The sequence below is a fragment of the Garra rufa genome, chromosome 1 (genome assembly GCF_049309525.1).
Source record: "Garra rufa chromosome 1, GarRuf1.0, whole genome shotgun sequence".
Lineage (NCBI taxonomy): Eukaryota > Metazoa > Chordata > Actinopteri > Cypriniformes > Cyprinidae > Garra > Garra rufa.
Window position 1 is genome coordinate 37,311,536 of NC_133361.1, and position 16,084 is coordinate 37,327,619.

Genomic DNA, 16,084 nt, shown 5'->3' on the forward strand with positions numbered 1-16,084 from the left:
CAAAAATACCTGATTCATATGGTTGTCTAGAGGCTCAATGAAACCTTACAGTAGTTCTATGGATTGATATCAAAGCCAAACTGTGGACAGAAATCCATCAAATACTTCATTAATACCAAACAAAAACCAACACCAGTGTCATTTCTTATTATGAAACTTCTATGATCAAAAGCACACTATATACAGTTGTGCTCAAAAGTTTACATACCCCCTGCAGAATATGCAAAAATGTTTGTTTCATCAAAATAAAAGGGACCATAAAAACAGCATGTTATTTTTTTTTAACTTAGTACTGTCCTGAATAAGCTATTTCACACAAAATATGTTTACATCTATTCCACAAGACAAAATAATATGTGAATTTATAAAAAAATGACCCTGTTCAAAAGTTTACATACACTTGAATCTTAATATCGAGTGTCGTTTCCTGGATGATCTACGACTGTTTTCATGTTTTGTGATGGTTGTTCATGAGTCCCTTGTTTGTCCTGAGCAGATCAACTTCTCTGCATGTTTTAACCCTTTACAAAAGTGACTGTATGACTTTGGGGGACAATTGAGGGACTCATACACAACTTTTACAAAAAGTGAAAACATTTACTAATGCTTAAAAAGGAAACACAATGCATTAAGAGCTGGGGGTGTAAACTCTTTGAATTGATAAGAGTAAATTATCCTTATATTGTCTTCTGGGAAACATGTATTTATGTAGCTTCTGAAGTGCAGTACTAAATGAAAAAAAAATATGATCTTTAAACAAAATGAAAGAAAAATGTACACATTATCATCCTGTTCAAAAGTTTACACTACCTGCCTCTTAATGCATTGTGTTGCCTTCTAAAGCATCAGTAAATGTTTTCACCTTTTGTAATAGTTATGAGTTCCTCAGTTGTTCTCAGTGTGGAAAGATCTCAAAATCATAGTCGCTTTTGGAAAGGGTTCAAATATGCAGAAAATGCTGGAAAACCAAATAATGTGCAGGAACTAGAGAATTTTTCTGAAGAAAGACAGTTGAACTGTTCAGGACAAACAAGAGACTCATGAACAACCATCACAAAACATGAAAACTCGGATCATCCAGGAAACGACACACAGTTTTAAGATTCAAGGGTATGTAATTTTTATAAATTTGGTTATTTTGTCGTCTTGTGGAGTATATATAAATATCTGTTGTGTGAATAGCATATTCAGGACAGTACTAAGTAAAAAATAGCATGCAGTTTTCATGATCCCTTTTATTTTGATCAAATTATTAACATACAGTCAAGCCTGAAATTATTCATACCCCTGGCAAATTCTGATTTAAAGTTACTTTTATTCAACCAGCAAGTTTTTTTTTTTTTGACTGGAAATGACTTCTCCCAAAAGATAATAAGACGATGTACTAGAGGCATCATTGTGGAAAAAAATATTTCTCAGCTTTTATTTACATTTGAACAAAAAGTGGCATGTCCAAACTTATTCATACCCTTTGCAAACTGTCACGGTCTATGGGAAATCCAAAGTTCTATACCATTCCAAATAGTCCAAGCTGTTCTAAAGCATCCCAATTACCCTGATTCATTGGGAACAGCTGTTTTAATCAACTCAACAGGTGAAAAACAGAAGCTCTCTGCTGTTGGTTTGTGGACAGTCATGGCTAAGACAAAGGAGCTCACTGAGGATCTGCAGCTGTGCATTGTGGCTGCTCACAAGTCAGGAAAGGGCTATAAGACCATATCTAAATGTTTTGAAGTTCCAGTGGCTGCAGTGCAAAGTATTCTTAAAAAATACAAGACTTTCTGCACTGTGAAAAATCTCAGAGGACTTGGTCAGAAGCCAAAAGTGACACCTGTGCTGGCCAGGAGGATAGTGAGAGAGGTGAAAAAGAATCCGAGGATCACCACCAAGGCCATCCTGATGAATCTGTAATAGCCAATAAAGGCTTTTCTATTGATTATTGAGAAGGGTATGAATAATTTGACATGCCACTTTTTGTTCAAATGTAAATAAAAGATGAGTAATATATTTTTTAAATTATAAAGTCAGAATTTGCCAGGGGTATGAATAATTTCGGGCTTAACTATTTTCATAATCTGCAAGGGGTATGTAAACTTTTGAGCACAACTATTTTACCACAGCTTTAAATAAATATTCTGGATTTTCATCAATGCTCATGGAAAGAATCTAAAGCACGCTGAACAATTTCACCTCATCCTTCAGTTTGTAAAAATAGTAAAGTAACAGTAAAATCTAATAATGACTACTTTAAGGCAAAATATCTTCTTGTGTTTTATGAACCAAATTCTTGTGAGGGAGTTAAAGAACTCAAAAGCACAAAAACAGTTGGTTAGCACATAAAGTATAATGCTAATGTGTTATTTATGAGCAAGGTGTTTTTTCAAAAGGCTTACTAATTAGCATAATGGCTAAACTGTCATTGCAGTTACTGCATTTCCCATCTACAAACTGAGAGATGAGCCAAAATCATAGTCTGTGGTAATCAACAGCATGCCATAGATGTGGTTGAAAACAACAACATATTACTTTAATATACACTTCCATTCAAAAGATTGAGGCTGGTAAGATTTTCATACTCACCAAGGCTTTTTTAACCAAAAAACAGTGAAATCAGCAATACTGTGAAAGATTTCAACTTAAAGTATCTTTTCTATTTGAATACAGGTTCAAATGTAATTTATTCCTGTGATCAAAGCAGAATTTTTAGCATCATTACTCCAGTCTTCAGTGTCACATGATTCTTCAGAATATGCTGATTTGCTGTTCAAGAAACATTATGAATATTGACAATTTCATAATTTTGGGAAAATTAAAAAAAAAAAAAAAACAGCATTTCTCTGAAATAGAATTAGAACAATTGCATTTGTCACTTTTGATCAATTTAATGCATCTTTGAGGAAAACACATTACAAATCTTACTGACCACAAACCTTTGAACCACGTGTATTTTTAACATGTTAGCTAAAACTAAGAGTTAGTTAAGAAAACTCCCTCGATATTAATAAACCCGGGGGCCATCACCAAACTTGCTCTAAGTTTGGGGACATTTGTATCCAACAGCCAAATGGCTGTGACACCCCCTGAATACAGAGAGTAAAGAGAGAAAATGTGAGACTTGCCTCAGCCTGTGCAGGGCAACACTGAGACTCTGCCTCAGCCAGTCCCATGGCATTGCTACAAGGAGAAGAGAAATCCTCAGTTTAGGACAACAACCACAGTGAACTACAGTCTCCTTCTTACCTGCCTCTTGAAAATCACAAGTTATGAGACTTAAAGTGGACATAAATAATCCTCAGGTTCACAAGGGTTATTTAAGTCTCTCTCAAGACTGGGATTTTCAGGAAGACTGCTATCTGAATGGTTGTTTTTCATTTTTGTCTAGCAGCCCTTATGTCCTTGCATAAGAAAGAAAAAAATTTAAAAGGGTCTCATCACATTTTCTTTTAATGTCCACTGCTATTCTTCCCCCATCAAAAATAGTCCTAATTTCTTTTTGATGATCATTCATCTTGTCACTTTCTGTTGCCGCACAAACTCTTAAAATAATCAGTGACCTTGTTAAAAACAAACTACAGCCAGTTTTATACTGTTAGTTTGTCTGTTGTTCACTGATGTCAAAATATATGATGACAGACTGACTTTGGACTGAAGAGGAAGTTTTTTGAGAATTAAGGCAAGTTGACATGGTAGAAAACTAATTCATCTCAAAAGATCAAGGAAAATTGATTCCTCGTGATTTGACCCCTTTAAACTCAAACATTCATATGAAAAGACCAATAAGAACATCAAAACTGGATGCAAATGCTTCTGCTTTTTCCTCTCACCCACAAACACATTTCAGCACACTGCAAACACACAGCTTTCATAGAAATCACTAGGGCTGGGTTTTGACACAAATTTCACGATTCAAATAGATTCCGATTCACAAACTTGCGATTCAATTCGATTTACGATTTGATTCAATATTGATTATTTTGGAAATATATCAGGTGCAGTACATGCCAAATCATATACATTAGTTTGTATTATATCACTATACTGTTGCAGTTTTTACAATAATAAAGTCACAATTACATAATTATATTTCTACTCCAATTTATTTTTTGAAATACGAACATTTAAAATGTTTAGAAACTTGATAGATTCATTCAATCATAAATTGAACATTAAAGAACAGTAAAAATAATAATGAATATATTTTATATGGTGCATATATTTAGCAAAATGCTCCTCTCTAGGGATAATTTTTCTAGTTGACTGAAGATTTTATGGTCACCAATTTTTTTTTTTCTGAGGTAAATGAGACATTATGTGACTTTTTTAGTTTTTATAATGACGTCTTTGTGCGGCTGAAACTCTGAGTGATTACACGAGACAGAATACAGATTTTGGTAATTTGTACTCTCTTTTAACATACCTTCAGATGTTCATTCACGTTTATTTTGTTCTGAAACTGGTATTAAAGTGGAGGAGACGATCAGTTCATGTGCTTGAGATGCTACAGCGATCTGTCCCTCCACATTAAACAGCACCAAAATGGCATTTATTGATCAAATAATTTAACAAAATTAGACAGAATTTGAAATTTGAGACCGTTTCATATCAAAAGTAACAAAGCACAAAGCTTATTGCGATTTATTGGATGGGATGTGAGCTACATTGTTCCGTTCACTAACTGAAAACAGGAGAGACTAATCGATTCTTGGGATTTGAAGAATGATATTGTTTCATAAAAATAAGAATCTATTAAAATCGTTAAATCATAATTTTTCCCCAGCCCTACAAATCACAGCCATCATGTGGATCATTTGTTGTACAAACCTTGTGAGGTTGTCCTTTACTTGCTAATGAAAAAACAGCCGTTAGAGTTCAATAGTTTATTACAATTAATAGTGGAACAGTACAGATAGCATTCACAGGAGTCCGTTTGTTATTGGCCCTACAGAGGGAACACTGTAAAATGTAGACAGGCAGACATAGAAAAATAAATCCAACAGTGACAGCTATCTGAAGCCCTCACCAAGCAAAGCTGGGGACAGGACGCCCAACAGCACCTATGGGTGCTGCGAAGGCTTCACACTTTTTATTACAGTAGTATATTTACAGTGACTTGCCTTGATAAAGGTGCTGTACGAAACTCCAGCCGCTTCAAATTAATACGAACCATATTTACTACACTTCACTTCTAAAAACCTAAACAAAACATGAGAAAAAAGCCAAACTGTATGATCTGCAACAAAGGGTAGGTCCAAATAATAAACTCAAATGTCCCATGCGTTACACAGTTTGATTATTCCATCTCCTCATTGCAAGAAGGGTTACGGTTACTGATCTGGATTGAAAAGCACACCACTAGATGGTAAAATGGTTGAATCACCAAACCTACTGAAGACCAGTGGTGACGCTTTAATATCGGCCTCCGGGTGACATTACAGGAGGTCTCATGCCAATGGCGGCCCGAGGGGGAGCGGCCTGGTAGGGGGGGACCATGGGTGGGGCTTGTCCGTAAGGAGGCATTCCTCCTGGGACGTACCCAGGCACTCCCTGCGGCGGGGCACCGTATGGCCCTACAGGAAAGGAAACTAATCAGTTGCATTTCAAACAGTGATTCTTATTTTTTACATTTTTGAAATATCTGATTTTTGCTGTTATTCTACTCTAACATACGCTGCCGTTCAAAAGTTGGTTAGTAAGATTAATTATTTTTGAAAGACATAAGTCTCTTATGCTCATCAAAGCTGCATTTATTTGAACAAAAATACAGTAAAAACAGTAATATTGTGAAAAATTTACATTTACAATATCTGACTGCAATATATTTTAAGTTACAATTTATTTCTGTGATGCAAAGCTGAATTTTCAGCATCAATACTCCAGTCTTCAGTGTCACATGATCATTCAGAAATCATTCTAACATGCCGATTCGCTTCTCAAGAAACATTTCTTGTGTTGAAAATTGTTGAAAACAGTTGAGCTGCCTAAACTGATAGTTCACCCAAAAATGAAAATTCTTCAAAACACAAGTTAAGGTATTTTGGATGAAATACAAGAGCTTTCTGACCCTGCATAGACATGGCACATTCAAGGCTGAGGAATGTAGTAAGGACATCATTAAAATAGTCTATGTGACATCAGTCGTTCATGATGATTTTATAAAGCTATGGGAATACTTTTTGTGCGCAAAGAAAACAAAAATGACTTAATTCAACAAATTCTTCGCTTCTGTGTACCTTTCTGGGTCTTGAACGTGTTACTTGTTGTCTACGCAGGATCAGACAACTCTCGGATTTCATCAAGAATATCTTAACGTGTTCTGAAGATAAATGAAGATCTTACAGATTTGGCATGACATGAGGGTAAATAATTAATGACAATTTATTTTTGGGTGAACCATCCCATTAATATTTTCGTGGAAACGTTCTTTTTTTTCAGTATTCTTTGATGAATACAAATGGGTTTTTTTTGTGCATCTTTTTAACATTCTCAGTGCATTTACTCTCACTTTTGATCAATTTAAATGCATCCTTACTAAATCAAAGTGTTAAAAATCTCACTGCACCCAACCTTTTAAACAGTGACGTAACAAGACATTTCCTCTCTTATTTTGAAATCAAAGTCTGAAAGCACTCAAATGCACCCTACCTTGCATGGGATGCCTAACACCTGGCTGCTGTGCAGGAACGCCCTGCTGAGGGGGCAACACACCTCCCATTGCTGCAACCGGTGGGGAAGTTATGTGGGCCTGTCCTGAACTAGGGATTTTACACTGGTAGCGAGGCAGCTGTGCCCGCAACTCCTCCTGTAAAACACAATGCACATTGCACAAGCTGGTAAGACATAAACAATGGCTTTTTTGCTTCCTTTCTTTCATCTGTGAAAAGCAAAAGACTATGAAGAAATCTTTGACTTTCAGTTTACAGACAAAATCATTATTCAAATTTATGTTCCACAAAAGAAAAGTCTCAGGCTTAGAACAAGACAGTGATTTACCAAATGAAAGCATGCACCGTTCCAAAGCCGAGCAGTTATTTCTGCAAAGGTTACAGACGAAAGCACAGAAACAGGTTCACTTACCAGTGATATATCTTCATCAGGGTGGATCAACTTACTGGTTGCACTGGTGGTGGTGAGGGTGGCAGGCTTACTTGTGACAGGGGTGCCCGGTTTGGCCACAGTGCTGCTCGTGTTGGCAGCAGCAGTGGCGGAGGACTGGGTGTAAGCTGGGAATGTTGGTTTGGGAGCAGAAGGTGGTGCAGAGGAGGTTGCAGCTACACCTGAACCAGCCTGCTGGACCTGCAGAAAGAGACCAAGAAGCAAATCAGATACATTCAGTGATTCAATTTATTTCTGCATTTAGGTGCATTTTGGCCAGCATAAGAAAACATCAAATCAAGCGCTATTTACTTCATCTAGAAATAAGCGTCAGGCAAAAATTTGAGATGCACAATATTAATAGTATAAATCAGTTATTGGCTGATATTAAAAACTGAACTGTGCATACTCATTTGTATCAGTGTCATGCAGTATTCACTCAAAGTCAATATTTAAAAACACTAATAATTTCATAACACTGTACATTTCATACAGTACATTCCAATGGTGTGATGCAAATTCACTTGTAGTATTTAAAGCTATTGGTTTCAGTTATTAGATTTTAATGTAAAAAAACAAAAAAAAAACAGCTTAGAATTAATATCAGCCATAACATTCAGTCTGATTGGTATAAGAGAGAATTTTAATATCAGGGCATCCCTAACAAAACAACGTTTGTTAGGCTTAAGGTGGATACAGACGTCCTCTAGAGCAAAGTCAATTATTCTAAGAGGCAGTCTGAGGTCTGTCTGCTGTTACATGCCATCAATAGTTTTATGAAGCAGCTCTTTCACCGAGTCAGCAAGCTACTTGCATACTTGGGACAGCGGTTTAGAGGATGCTGACAAACTGTCCAGACTGGAGGAGCCTGAGCTTGTGCTTGGAGCTCGAGTCCCCATCTGCAGCATGGAGAGAGAGCACACAATAAAGAGCCACAGCTGTTTGATTCTGGACATGACTACTGCTTACCAAAACTATCATAATCAACACACTTAACACTGAATTTCAGGTTAAAACCTTTCTCTCAAACTACCAGCTCTAAGGGTTTTCATATACATATATGGATCCTCAAGTTTAAAAAAAAAATGTAATCCAAAAAAAAAATGTATCCAAATCATAACTTGGTTTCATTGGTCTCATAGCTCTTCATAGGGTTTTTTTAAACTCCTGGTCCAGTCAGGATAGTAGTTTAAATTTTTTATTTTGTCTGTCAACATTTTTATTGGTCTAACATTAAAAAAAAAAAAGAATTTCATTACAAAAAAAAGGTAAAAGTAAATAAAGCATCAGAAATTCAATTATTTTTTAACTATATAAGAGAATAATTCATATACATTTATTGGAAATCAATGACTAGTCTCTGATGGAAAATAGCACTTTACTAGCAGCTCTTAATTTCAGTTTAAAACTAAAACCACTGCATTAGAAGGAGCACATCTGCAAACCTGAAAACATCATTGTCAGTGGCATGTGCACTAATTTTATTCAACCAAATTTCTGATTTTCAATCGACTTCAGTGCTCACAGTGCCCCAGTCACCCTCATTTAGAACTGGAGCAAGCACCGCTATAATGGTGTGAGTATCACTGTTATTTTTGCATTAAAGGGATAGTTCACCCAAAAATGAAAATTTGATGTTTATCTGCTTACCCCCAGGGCATCCAATATGTAGGTGACTTTGTTTCCTCAGAAAAACACAAACGAAGATTTTTAACGAAAACCAGTGCAGTCTGCCAGCCTTATCATGGACGTGAATGGGCACCAGACCTTTAAAAGTAAACAAAAACATGCACAGACAAATCCAAATTACACCCTGCGGCTCGTGATGATACATTGATGTCTTAAGACACGAAACGATCGGTTTTTGCGAGAAACTGAACAGTATTTATATAATTTTTTACCTTTGATACACAGCCACGTCCATCTGTCATGAGCACGAGTTTGGCATCAGTCACGTCACATGTGCACGCGCTCTAGCGTAGAATACGCAAAAGCCGTAAGAGGAAATCAGTTAAAAGTCCCGGATGAGTTTGCGCAAGCAAACGTAATCTTTTAGCGTTAAATCGGTTTAAACAATCAGGATACGCGCAAGTAATTACCATTTTGAATAGCCGCTATACCCACAATCTCTGTGCTCTGTGTAAACAATGAGTGTCGTATTCAAGCGACAGATCGCTTCCGGCGTTTGCGTATTCTACGCCAGAGCGCGTGTTCATGTGACGTGACTGATGCCAAACTCGTGCTCATGACAGATGGACGTGGCTGTGTATCAAAGGTAAAAAATGATATAAATACTGTTCAGTTTCTCACAAAAAACGATCGTTTCATGTCTTAAGACATCAATGTATCATCACAAGCCGCAGGGTGTAATTTGGATTTGTCTGTACATGTTTTTGTTTACTTTTAAAGGTCTGGTGCCCATTCACATCCATGATAAGGCTGGCAGACTGCACCGGTTTTCATTAAAAATCTTCGTTTGTGTTTTTCTGAGGAAACAAAGTCACCTACATATTGGATGCCCTGGGGGTAAGCAGATAAACATCAAATTTTCATTTTTGGGTGAACTATCCCTTTAATGACACTTGAAAGGAAAGCTGAAAAATAATGTTAAAAGAGCTATTTTGTAAATATTCTCTGACACTGACCAGTAAGACAAAAATAAACATGCATGTTCATAACAAGTAAAATGTATGTAAACAGAGATCTTATTAAAAAAGGGCTCTGGTAAACATACACATAACAGCACTTATGCATTCGGGTATTCTGAATCTGACTGAGAAGAGTGTCATTTTCAATCATGTTTGGTTTTTTACTGTTCTTCAGATTATTTCATGTCTTCGCTGCACTTCACTTCCTCTCTTCCTAACCAAATCATTTGTGGATGAACAAAACTCTCATACCAAAAAAACAAACAAATGTATGGGCAGAGTCTAACCAGTCTGTGAAAGTGATGCAATAAAAACATAAACCATTTAAATTTACTTCAGATACCTTTTTACTTCAAATAACTTTTTTGAAGTTCTAAGTAAAACACAAATAACATTTTACAAAACAATCCTTTTTTTTTTCCAGCCTTTCTACTTCAAAATTTCACATTTAATTCAATGTGTTACATGCAATTTCTTTGTCATTTGTGAATTCTACTAACAATTTCTTAGTGGCAACAAGGTTCTAAACCAAAGTTTTTCGACATACCTGTCCTGCACTGGGAAACAGTGGCTTGGAGACACTCGGTTGTGGCGTGGACACTGTGGTGACAGGCACAGCCGGCCGGGCGGCAGCAGGAGGGGCCTGAGCCATGTGGGGTATGCCAGGGTGATGACCCATGGGAGGAGGTATTCCTGAGCAGAACAAAGAAATAATTATTAATTTAATACTAAAAAAAAAATGATACAACTTAATACTTTTATTTATCAAGGATGCTTTAAATTGATAAAAAGACAATTGATAAAGGCATTTATGTTACAAAGATTTCTATTTCAGATAAATGCTGTTCTTCTGAACTTTCTTTTCATCAAAGAAACCTGAAAAAAATTCCACAGCTGTTTTCAACAAAATAATAATAAATGTTTTTTGAGCAGCAAATCAAAATATTAGAATGATTTCTGAAGGATTATGTGAGGCTAAAAATTCAGCCTTGAAACTCGGGAATAGATTACACTTTAAAATATATTCAAGTATAAAATTGTTATTTTCAGAAGTAAAAATATTTTACAATATTACTGCTTTTGCTGTATTTTGTATCAAATTAATGCAGGCTTCTTTAAGAAACATTAAAAGTCTTACTGTCCAAAGTTTTTCAGAATAACCTGCATACACAGTAATGGGTAAAGCATTAACAGTGCAGAAAAAAAGAGCAGAAGAAAGGGGGGGGGGGGGGGGGGAGTGTGGTCTAGTTTAAAACAATATTACAGTGCCATCATGTAGACAGTTAAGGATACATAGTAGACTAGTACTCTCCAAAAACTTTTGACTGGTAGTGTACATAAAGAGATACATAAATAAAAAGGTTACTGTACCTGGGGGCATGCCTGGCATCATTGGGGGCATTCCATGTGTAGGTGGCATCATCCCACTCATTGGCATCATGCTATTAGTTATAAACAACAGGAAGCAAATTTACAACTGACGATGCAAGAAGCATGGATTAATCACAAAACATTAACAAAAAAAAAAAAAAAAAAAAATCATTCCAATTCTAATAACTCTTACCCTGGAGGCATCCCGGGCATAACAGGAGGCATCCCTGGCATCATTGGGGGGACACCAGGCATCATTGGGGGCATTCCTTTGAGAGAAATCATTTGAGATACACATAATAAATATACTAAGCATAACATCTTAAACTAGGTGTATTAGAAAACATACCTGAGTAGCTTCCGGGTGGCATTCCTGGTGCTGGGACATGGGCGATTCCTGGTTGAGTCATAGGGGCATAGGCTGCCTGAGGCTGTATGGTTGTTGCTGGCTGCTGGAAGGAGGGACCAGCCTCTTCATCATCATCATCTTCATCTGAGTCATCTTGCTGTTTTTTCTTCTGATTTTCTGATTTCAAAAAGAAAGTAGAATATAGAAGATGGATTTACTTGGGCTACAATAAAACAGACGAGTAAGTAGGAATTTAAATGTCCTACCTTGTGTTTTTTGTTCAAGCACACGTCTCCTCTCCTCCATGTCTTTCTCTGGAATGCCCTCCATTCCATAGATCTCCAGTTCTATGTCAGTCCTTCCCGGTATTGCATTAGGAACACCATCAATGGTTTCTTTATGAACCTTTAACAAATCAAACAAAAACAGTTTTGAACACACAAGTAAATTAAATTCAATATAAACAAATATATTTAAAAAAAAAAACTATCCACCTTATTTTTGCCGTAAGAGTGCCATTCGCCATTCGTAAATTTTATGGGTCTGGCTTCCGGTCTCATCCGATTCCAGCTATTTTTAGCTGTACAAAAAAGCTTGTTCTGCTGCTCGATATTGCAAATTGGTGTGTCTCACCATATTATTTTAATGAATCATCTCAATTATGAACACAATGGTTTGTAGCGCAAACGTTTTACCATTTACATGTTGTTATTCTTCTCAATGTTTTTCTATAGCAGCTAATGAACCAGAAGTCTCACCCATAAGCTTACTTACGCATTGAAGAATAAGGTGTGTGTACACACATACATTCATACATACAAACTAGGGCTGTGCAATATGGACAAAATAATCATATTGCGATTTTTTGAATGAATATTGCGATTGCGATTTTATTTGCGATTTTGGCAACTGTTTCTGCTTTTTCAAACAAGCTACATACATGCATTCTAAATGTATTCAGTGCACAAGAAGTGCATAACAAAACATTTCACAATGAAATAACATAGAATTAAGTTTAATAAACAAAACTGTAGTAAACTCCTCTCTCCTGAATCCAAAATACTCCCAAACGACTGATGGTGAATTTCTCTTTGGCACCAAATCATTTTTATTTTGACCTGCATCCATATTTTATGTTCTTTCCTCCTGCTCGCCTATTCGGTTCTCCCGCTCAGCTTCGTCGTGCATGGAGTGAGCTCTGATTGGTTAACATATTAAAATCATGTGCACAAGGACGTATTTCTGAATAAAAATCTAAATAAATTAATAGATAAAATTGCAGCCTTATGCGGTTTAGAAATTGCATGTGCTTAAATCACGATTTTTTTGCGATTGCAATTAATTGCACAGCCCTAATACAAACACACACACACACACACACACACACACACACACAGAGCAAACAAAATAACTACATACCTGCATACAGTGGATGGCCAGACCAGGACCAGTGTATAACTTCTTGTGACATATGTGACACTTAAAGTGTTTTGCCTTCTGATGCTGAATAAGAATCTTTTCATCGTCAAAATCCCTGTTACAGTACCTGAGTTTGAAGTTAAAGTCAGATAAACAAGAAAACAAAAACAGGACAACAAAACAACAAGAACATCAGAAAGGGCAGAAATTAACAACATTGACAACACAGTCAGACTCAGTATAAGGTTGCCTAAAAATTTGGCACATTTCTTTCACATTTTCTTTTTAATATAGCCTAGTAAAGTGGTTCTCACCCTCAGGCCCCCATTTCGCCACAAAAATATTCAAATCACAATCACAACTTCTGAGAAAAATTGTAGAGCAAAAAGCTCATTAAGTTTATTTGTCACAATTTCACAAATTTCCACATGTTCTTAAGTGATTTTCTTTGAAAATTATTATTTTTATTAAACAAAAACATATATCCAGGGTTTTTAGAAAACAACTGTATTTTTACCTATTTAATAGCTACTGTATATATCCTTGTCAACATAATGGTTTATTTTTCTTAATAAAGCGTGAAACTAATCTACACATACAACTGTTATAGAGACAATAAAATTATTTTAACTCAAATTTATGTCATGACACATTAAGTCGGTGTATATTAACCGGTAGGTTTTCTCTTCGCAAACGTTCAAACACAACGCAAATTCGAAAGCGCCTACGATGAAACAATACATTAGCCATTCGAAAACAGGAAGTGGACCAATAAATACTAAGAACCAATTCGAAAAACATTCAACAACGCTACAATAGCTTTTAAAGAAGGATACCAACACCAGGGCTTCATCTGCTTCTTCTTTTTTCTCCCCATGATTTATTTACCAGTCTATTCCGCGAGCACCACACTGACGACTACCAAAACATTAGCAAAACTAAAATGGAGAAAATAGGACGTGACGACTGCTTTTTCCATGCACTGACAACATGTCACGAGAAATACCGCCACCAACTGGACAGGAGGTGAACAACTTTAGAAACTGGTTGGTGTTTAAATGACAGACGCTTTTATCCAAAGCGGCATACAATTGAGAATACGATGGCAATAGGTTTCAGTCATCGTTTAAAATAGTAAAAGCTAGAACAGAAAAGGATAAGGATAACAGAAAAAGTGAAGGCATAGTATTTTTTATGAAGAGGCAGTAGATGCTCACAGAAAAGATGAGTTGTCATGTTTTTTTGAAGATTGTGAGGGATTTGGCTGTCCGGATGGAGGTAGGTAGGTCATTCCCCCAACAGAGACTTCATTCATTCATTCATAGTTCTGTATGAGTGCATAGCATACAACCCCTAGCAAAATTATGGAATCACTACACTTCAGTGTTGTTCTCCCAAATGTTTACTTAATAACAAATAAACGAATCACACATATGACTCAAAACAATTTTTGTTTAATAATTAAACATTCTGGGTATGTAAAACACACCTCAAACAAATGCGATTAAATAATTAATTAAAAGCTATTTTCCATATCAAGGACAGGAAAAAATGATGGAATCAACCAAAAAACACAATTAGTAGCTGCTCTTCTGGCATTAATGACAGCCTGAATTCTTTAGGGCATTGACTTCACTAATGAAAAACAATATTCTTAACCGAGATGGTTCCCGCTTTCTTGAATTGAGGTTGACGGATCAGCTTTGCAAGATGGAGCCTTGTCATGGACCAGTTTTTTTCAATTTCCACCATACATTTTCAATCGGATTTAGATCTGGACTGATTGCTGGCCGTGTCACTGAGTTAATATGCCTTTCCTAAACACTCTTTGCTCTGTGGCAAGGTCTATTATTATCATACTATCATTATCGCCAAACTTCTTTTCTAATAATGGAATAAAAAAAGTGTCCAAAGTTTCAATGTAAACCTGAATTGACTGTTGAGGTAAGGATAGCCATTTCCCCTGGTCTTTTACCTGACATGCAACCCCATATTATAAATGAGTTGGAAAATTTGATTGTTTTCTTCAGGCAGTCATCTTTATGTATTTCATTAGAACGGCACAAGACAAAAGTTCCAGCATCATCTCCTTGTCCACTGCAGATTCATGATTCATCAATGAATATCACTTTCATCCAATCATCCATACTCCATGACTTCTTCTCTTTAGCCTACTCGAATCTTGTTTTCTTTTGTTTAGGTGTTAACGTTGGTTTTCATTTGGCCTTTCTATATGTAAATCTCATTTCATTCAGCCAGTTTTTACAGTTCTGTCACACACATCCACGCCTGTTTCCTCCAATTTGTTCTTTATTTGTTTCTTTGTGCATTTTCTATTTTCAAGGCAAATTGCTTTGAGTTTTCTATTTGACGCTTTGATGTCTTCTTTGATCTGCCTGTATGTTTTCGTTTTATAATCTTTTCATTTTGTTTATACTTACACCAAATTTAAGAAACAGCTGACTGGGAAGATCCAACTCCTTTTGCCACACTCCATGATGAATTTCCATCTTGAAAATTTTTTATAGTCTTTTCCATCATTGACATATCTCGTTGGAGACATGTTTCCTTACAATTTGCAAAGTTCATCAGCTCAATAAGGTCTGTAAGCACTCTCTTTTAACTGCTGACTAATTAACCTTTTATATATGTTTAGATATTTGTTTCAGAAATACAAATTACAAGCTGATTCCATACATTTTTCCTTAACATTGAATGATTCCATAATTTTTTCCTCTACTTGATATGGAAAATAATTTTCCATTAATTCAACTATTTTAATTTCATTTGTTTGAGGTATGTTTCACATAACCAGAGTGTTGAATAATTAAACAAAAATCTGGTTGGTTTATTTGGTTTATTTGTTATGAAATTAAAAAATTGGGTGAACATCTTCTAAGTGTAGTGATTCCATCATTTTTACCAGGGGTTATATTAATCCTTATTTCACTTTCCTTCATCATCACTTAGTCACCCTTCTAAAATACGAAAGTTTAAAGGGTTAGTTCACCCAAAAATTGAAAACCATCAGCATGGAGCAGCTTCCATGTACAACTGTTAGGTTAAAGGAACACTCCACTTTTTTTTGGAAATAGGCTCATTCTCCACAACTCCCCCCGAGTTAATAAGTTGAGTTTTACCGTTTTGAAATCCATTCAGCCGTTCTCCTGTTCTGGCAATATCACTTTTAGCATAGCTTAGCATA

The 16,084-nt window shown here is 36.0% G+C and overlaps 1 protein-coding gene across 2 annotated transcripts; it reads right to left on the reverse strand.

The window, feature by feature from the left end:
* Positions 1-4,862: 4,862 nt before the first annotated feature.
* On the reverse strand, positions 4,863-13,807 carry znf207a (zinc finger protein 207, a). 2 transcript variants are annotated; one of them, XM_073839672.1, is made up of 11 exons: positions 13,716-13,807; positions 12,880-13,006; positions 11,727-11,865; positions 11,461-11,637; positions 11,305-11,380; positions 11,112-11,182; positions 10,288-10,433; positions 7,911-7,991; positions 7,075-7,293; positions 6,643-6,799; positions 4,863-5,567 (listed from the first exon to the last, which is right to left on the reverse strand). In XM_073839672.1, exons 1-11 carry the CDS (start codon positions 13,754-13,756, stop codon positions 5,407-5,409), a joined length of 1,395 nt encoding a protein of 464 aa, XP_073695773.1. In that variant the 5' UTR covers positions 13,757-13,807; the 3' UTR covers positions 4,863-5,406. The 2 variants fall into 2 exon arrangements, with proteins under 2 accessions (XP_073695773.1, XP_073695781.1); XM_073839680.1 differs by lacking the exon at positions 7,911-7,991.
* Positions 13,808-16,084: the final 2,277 nt, after the last annotated feature.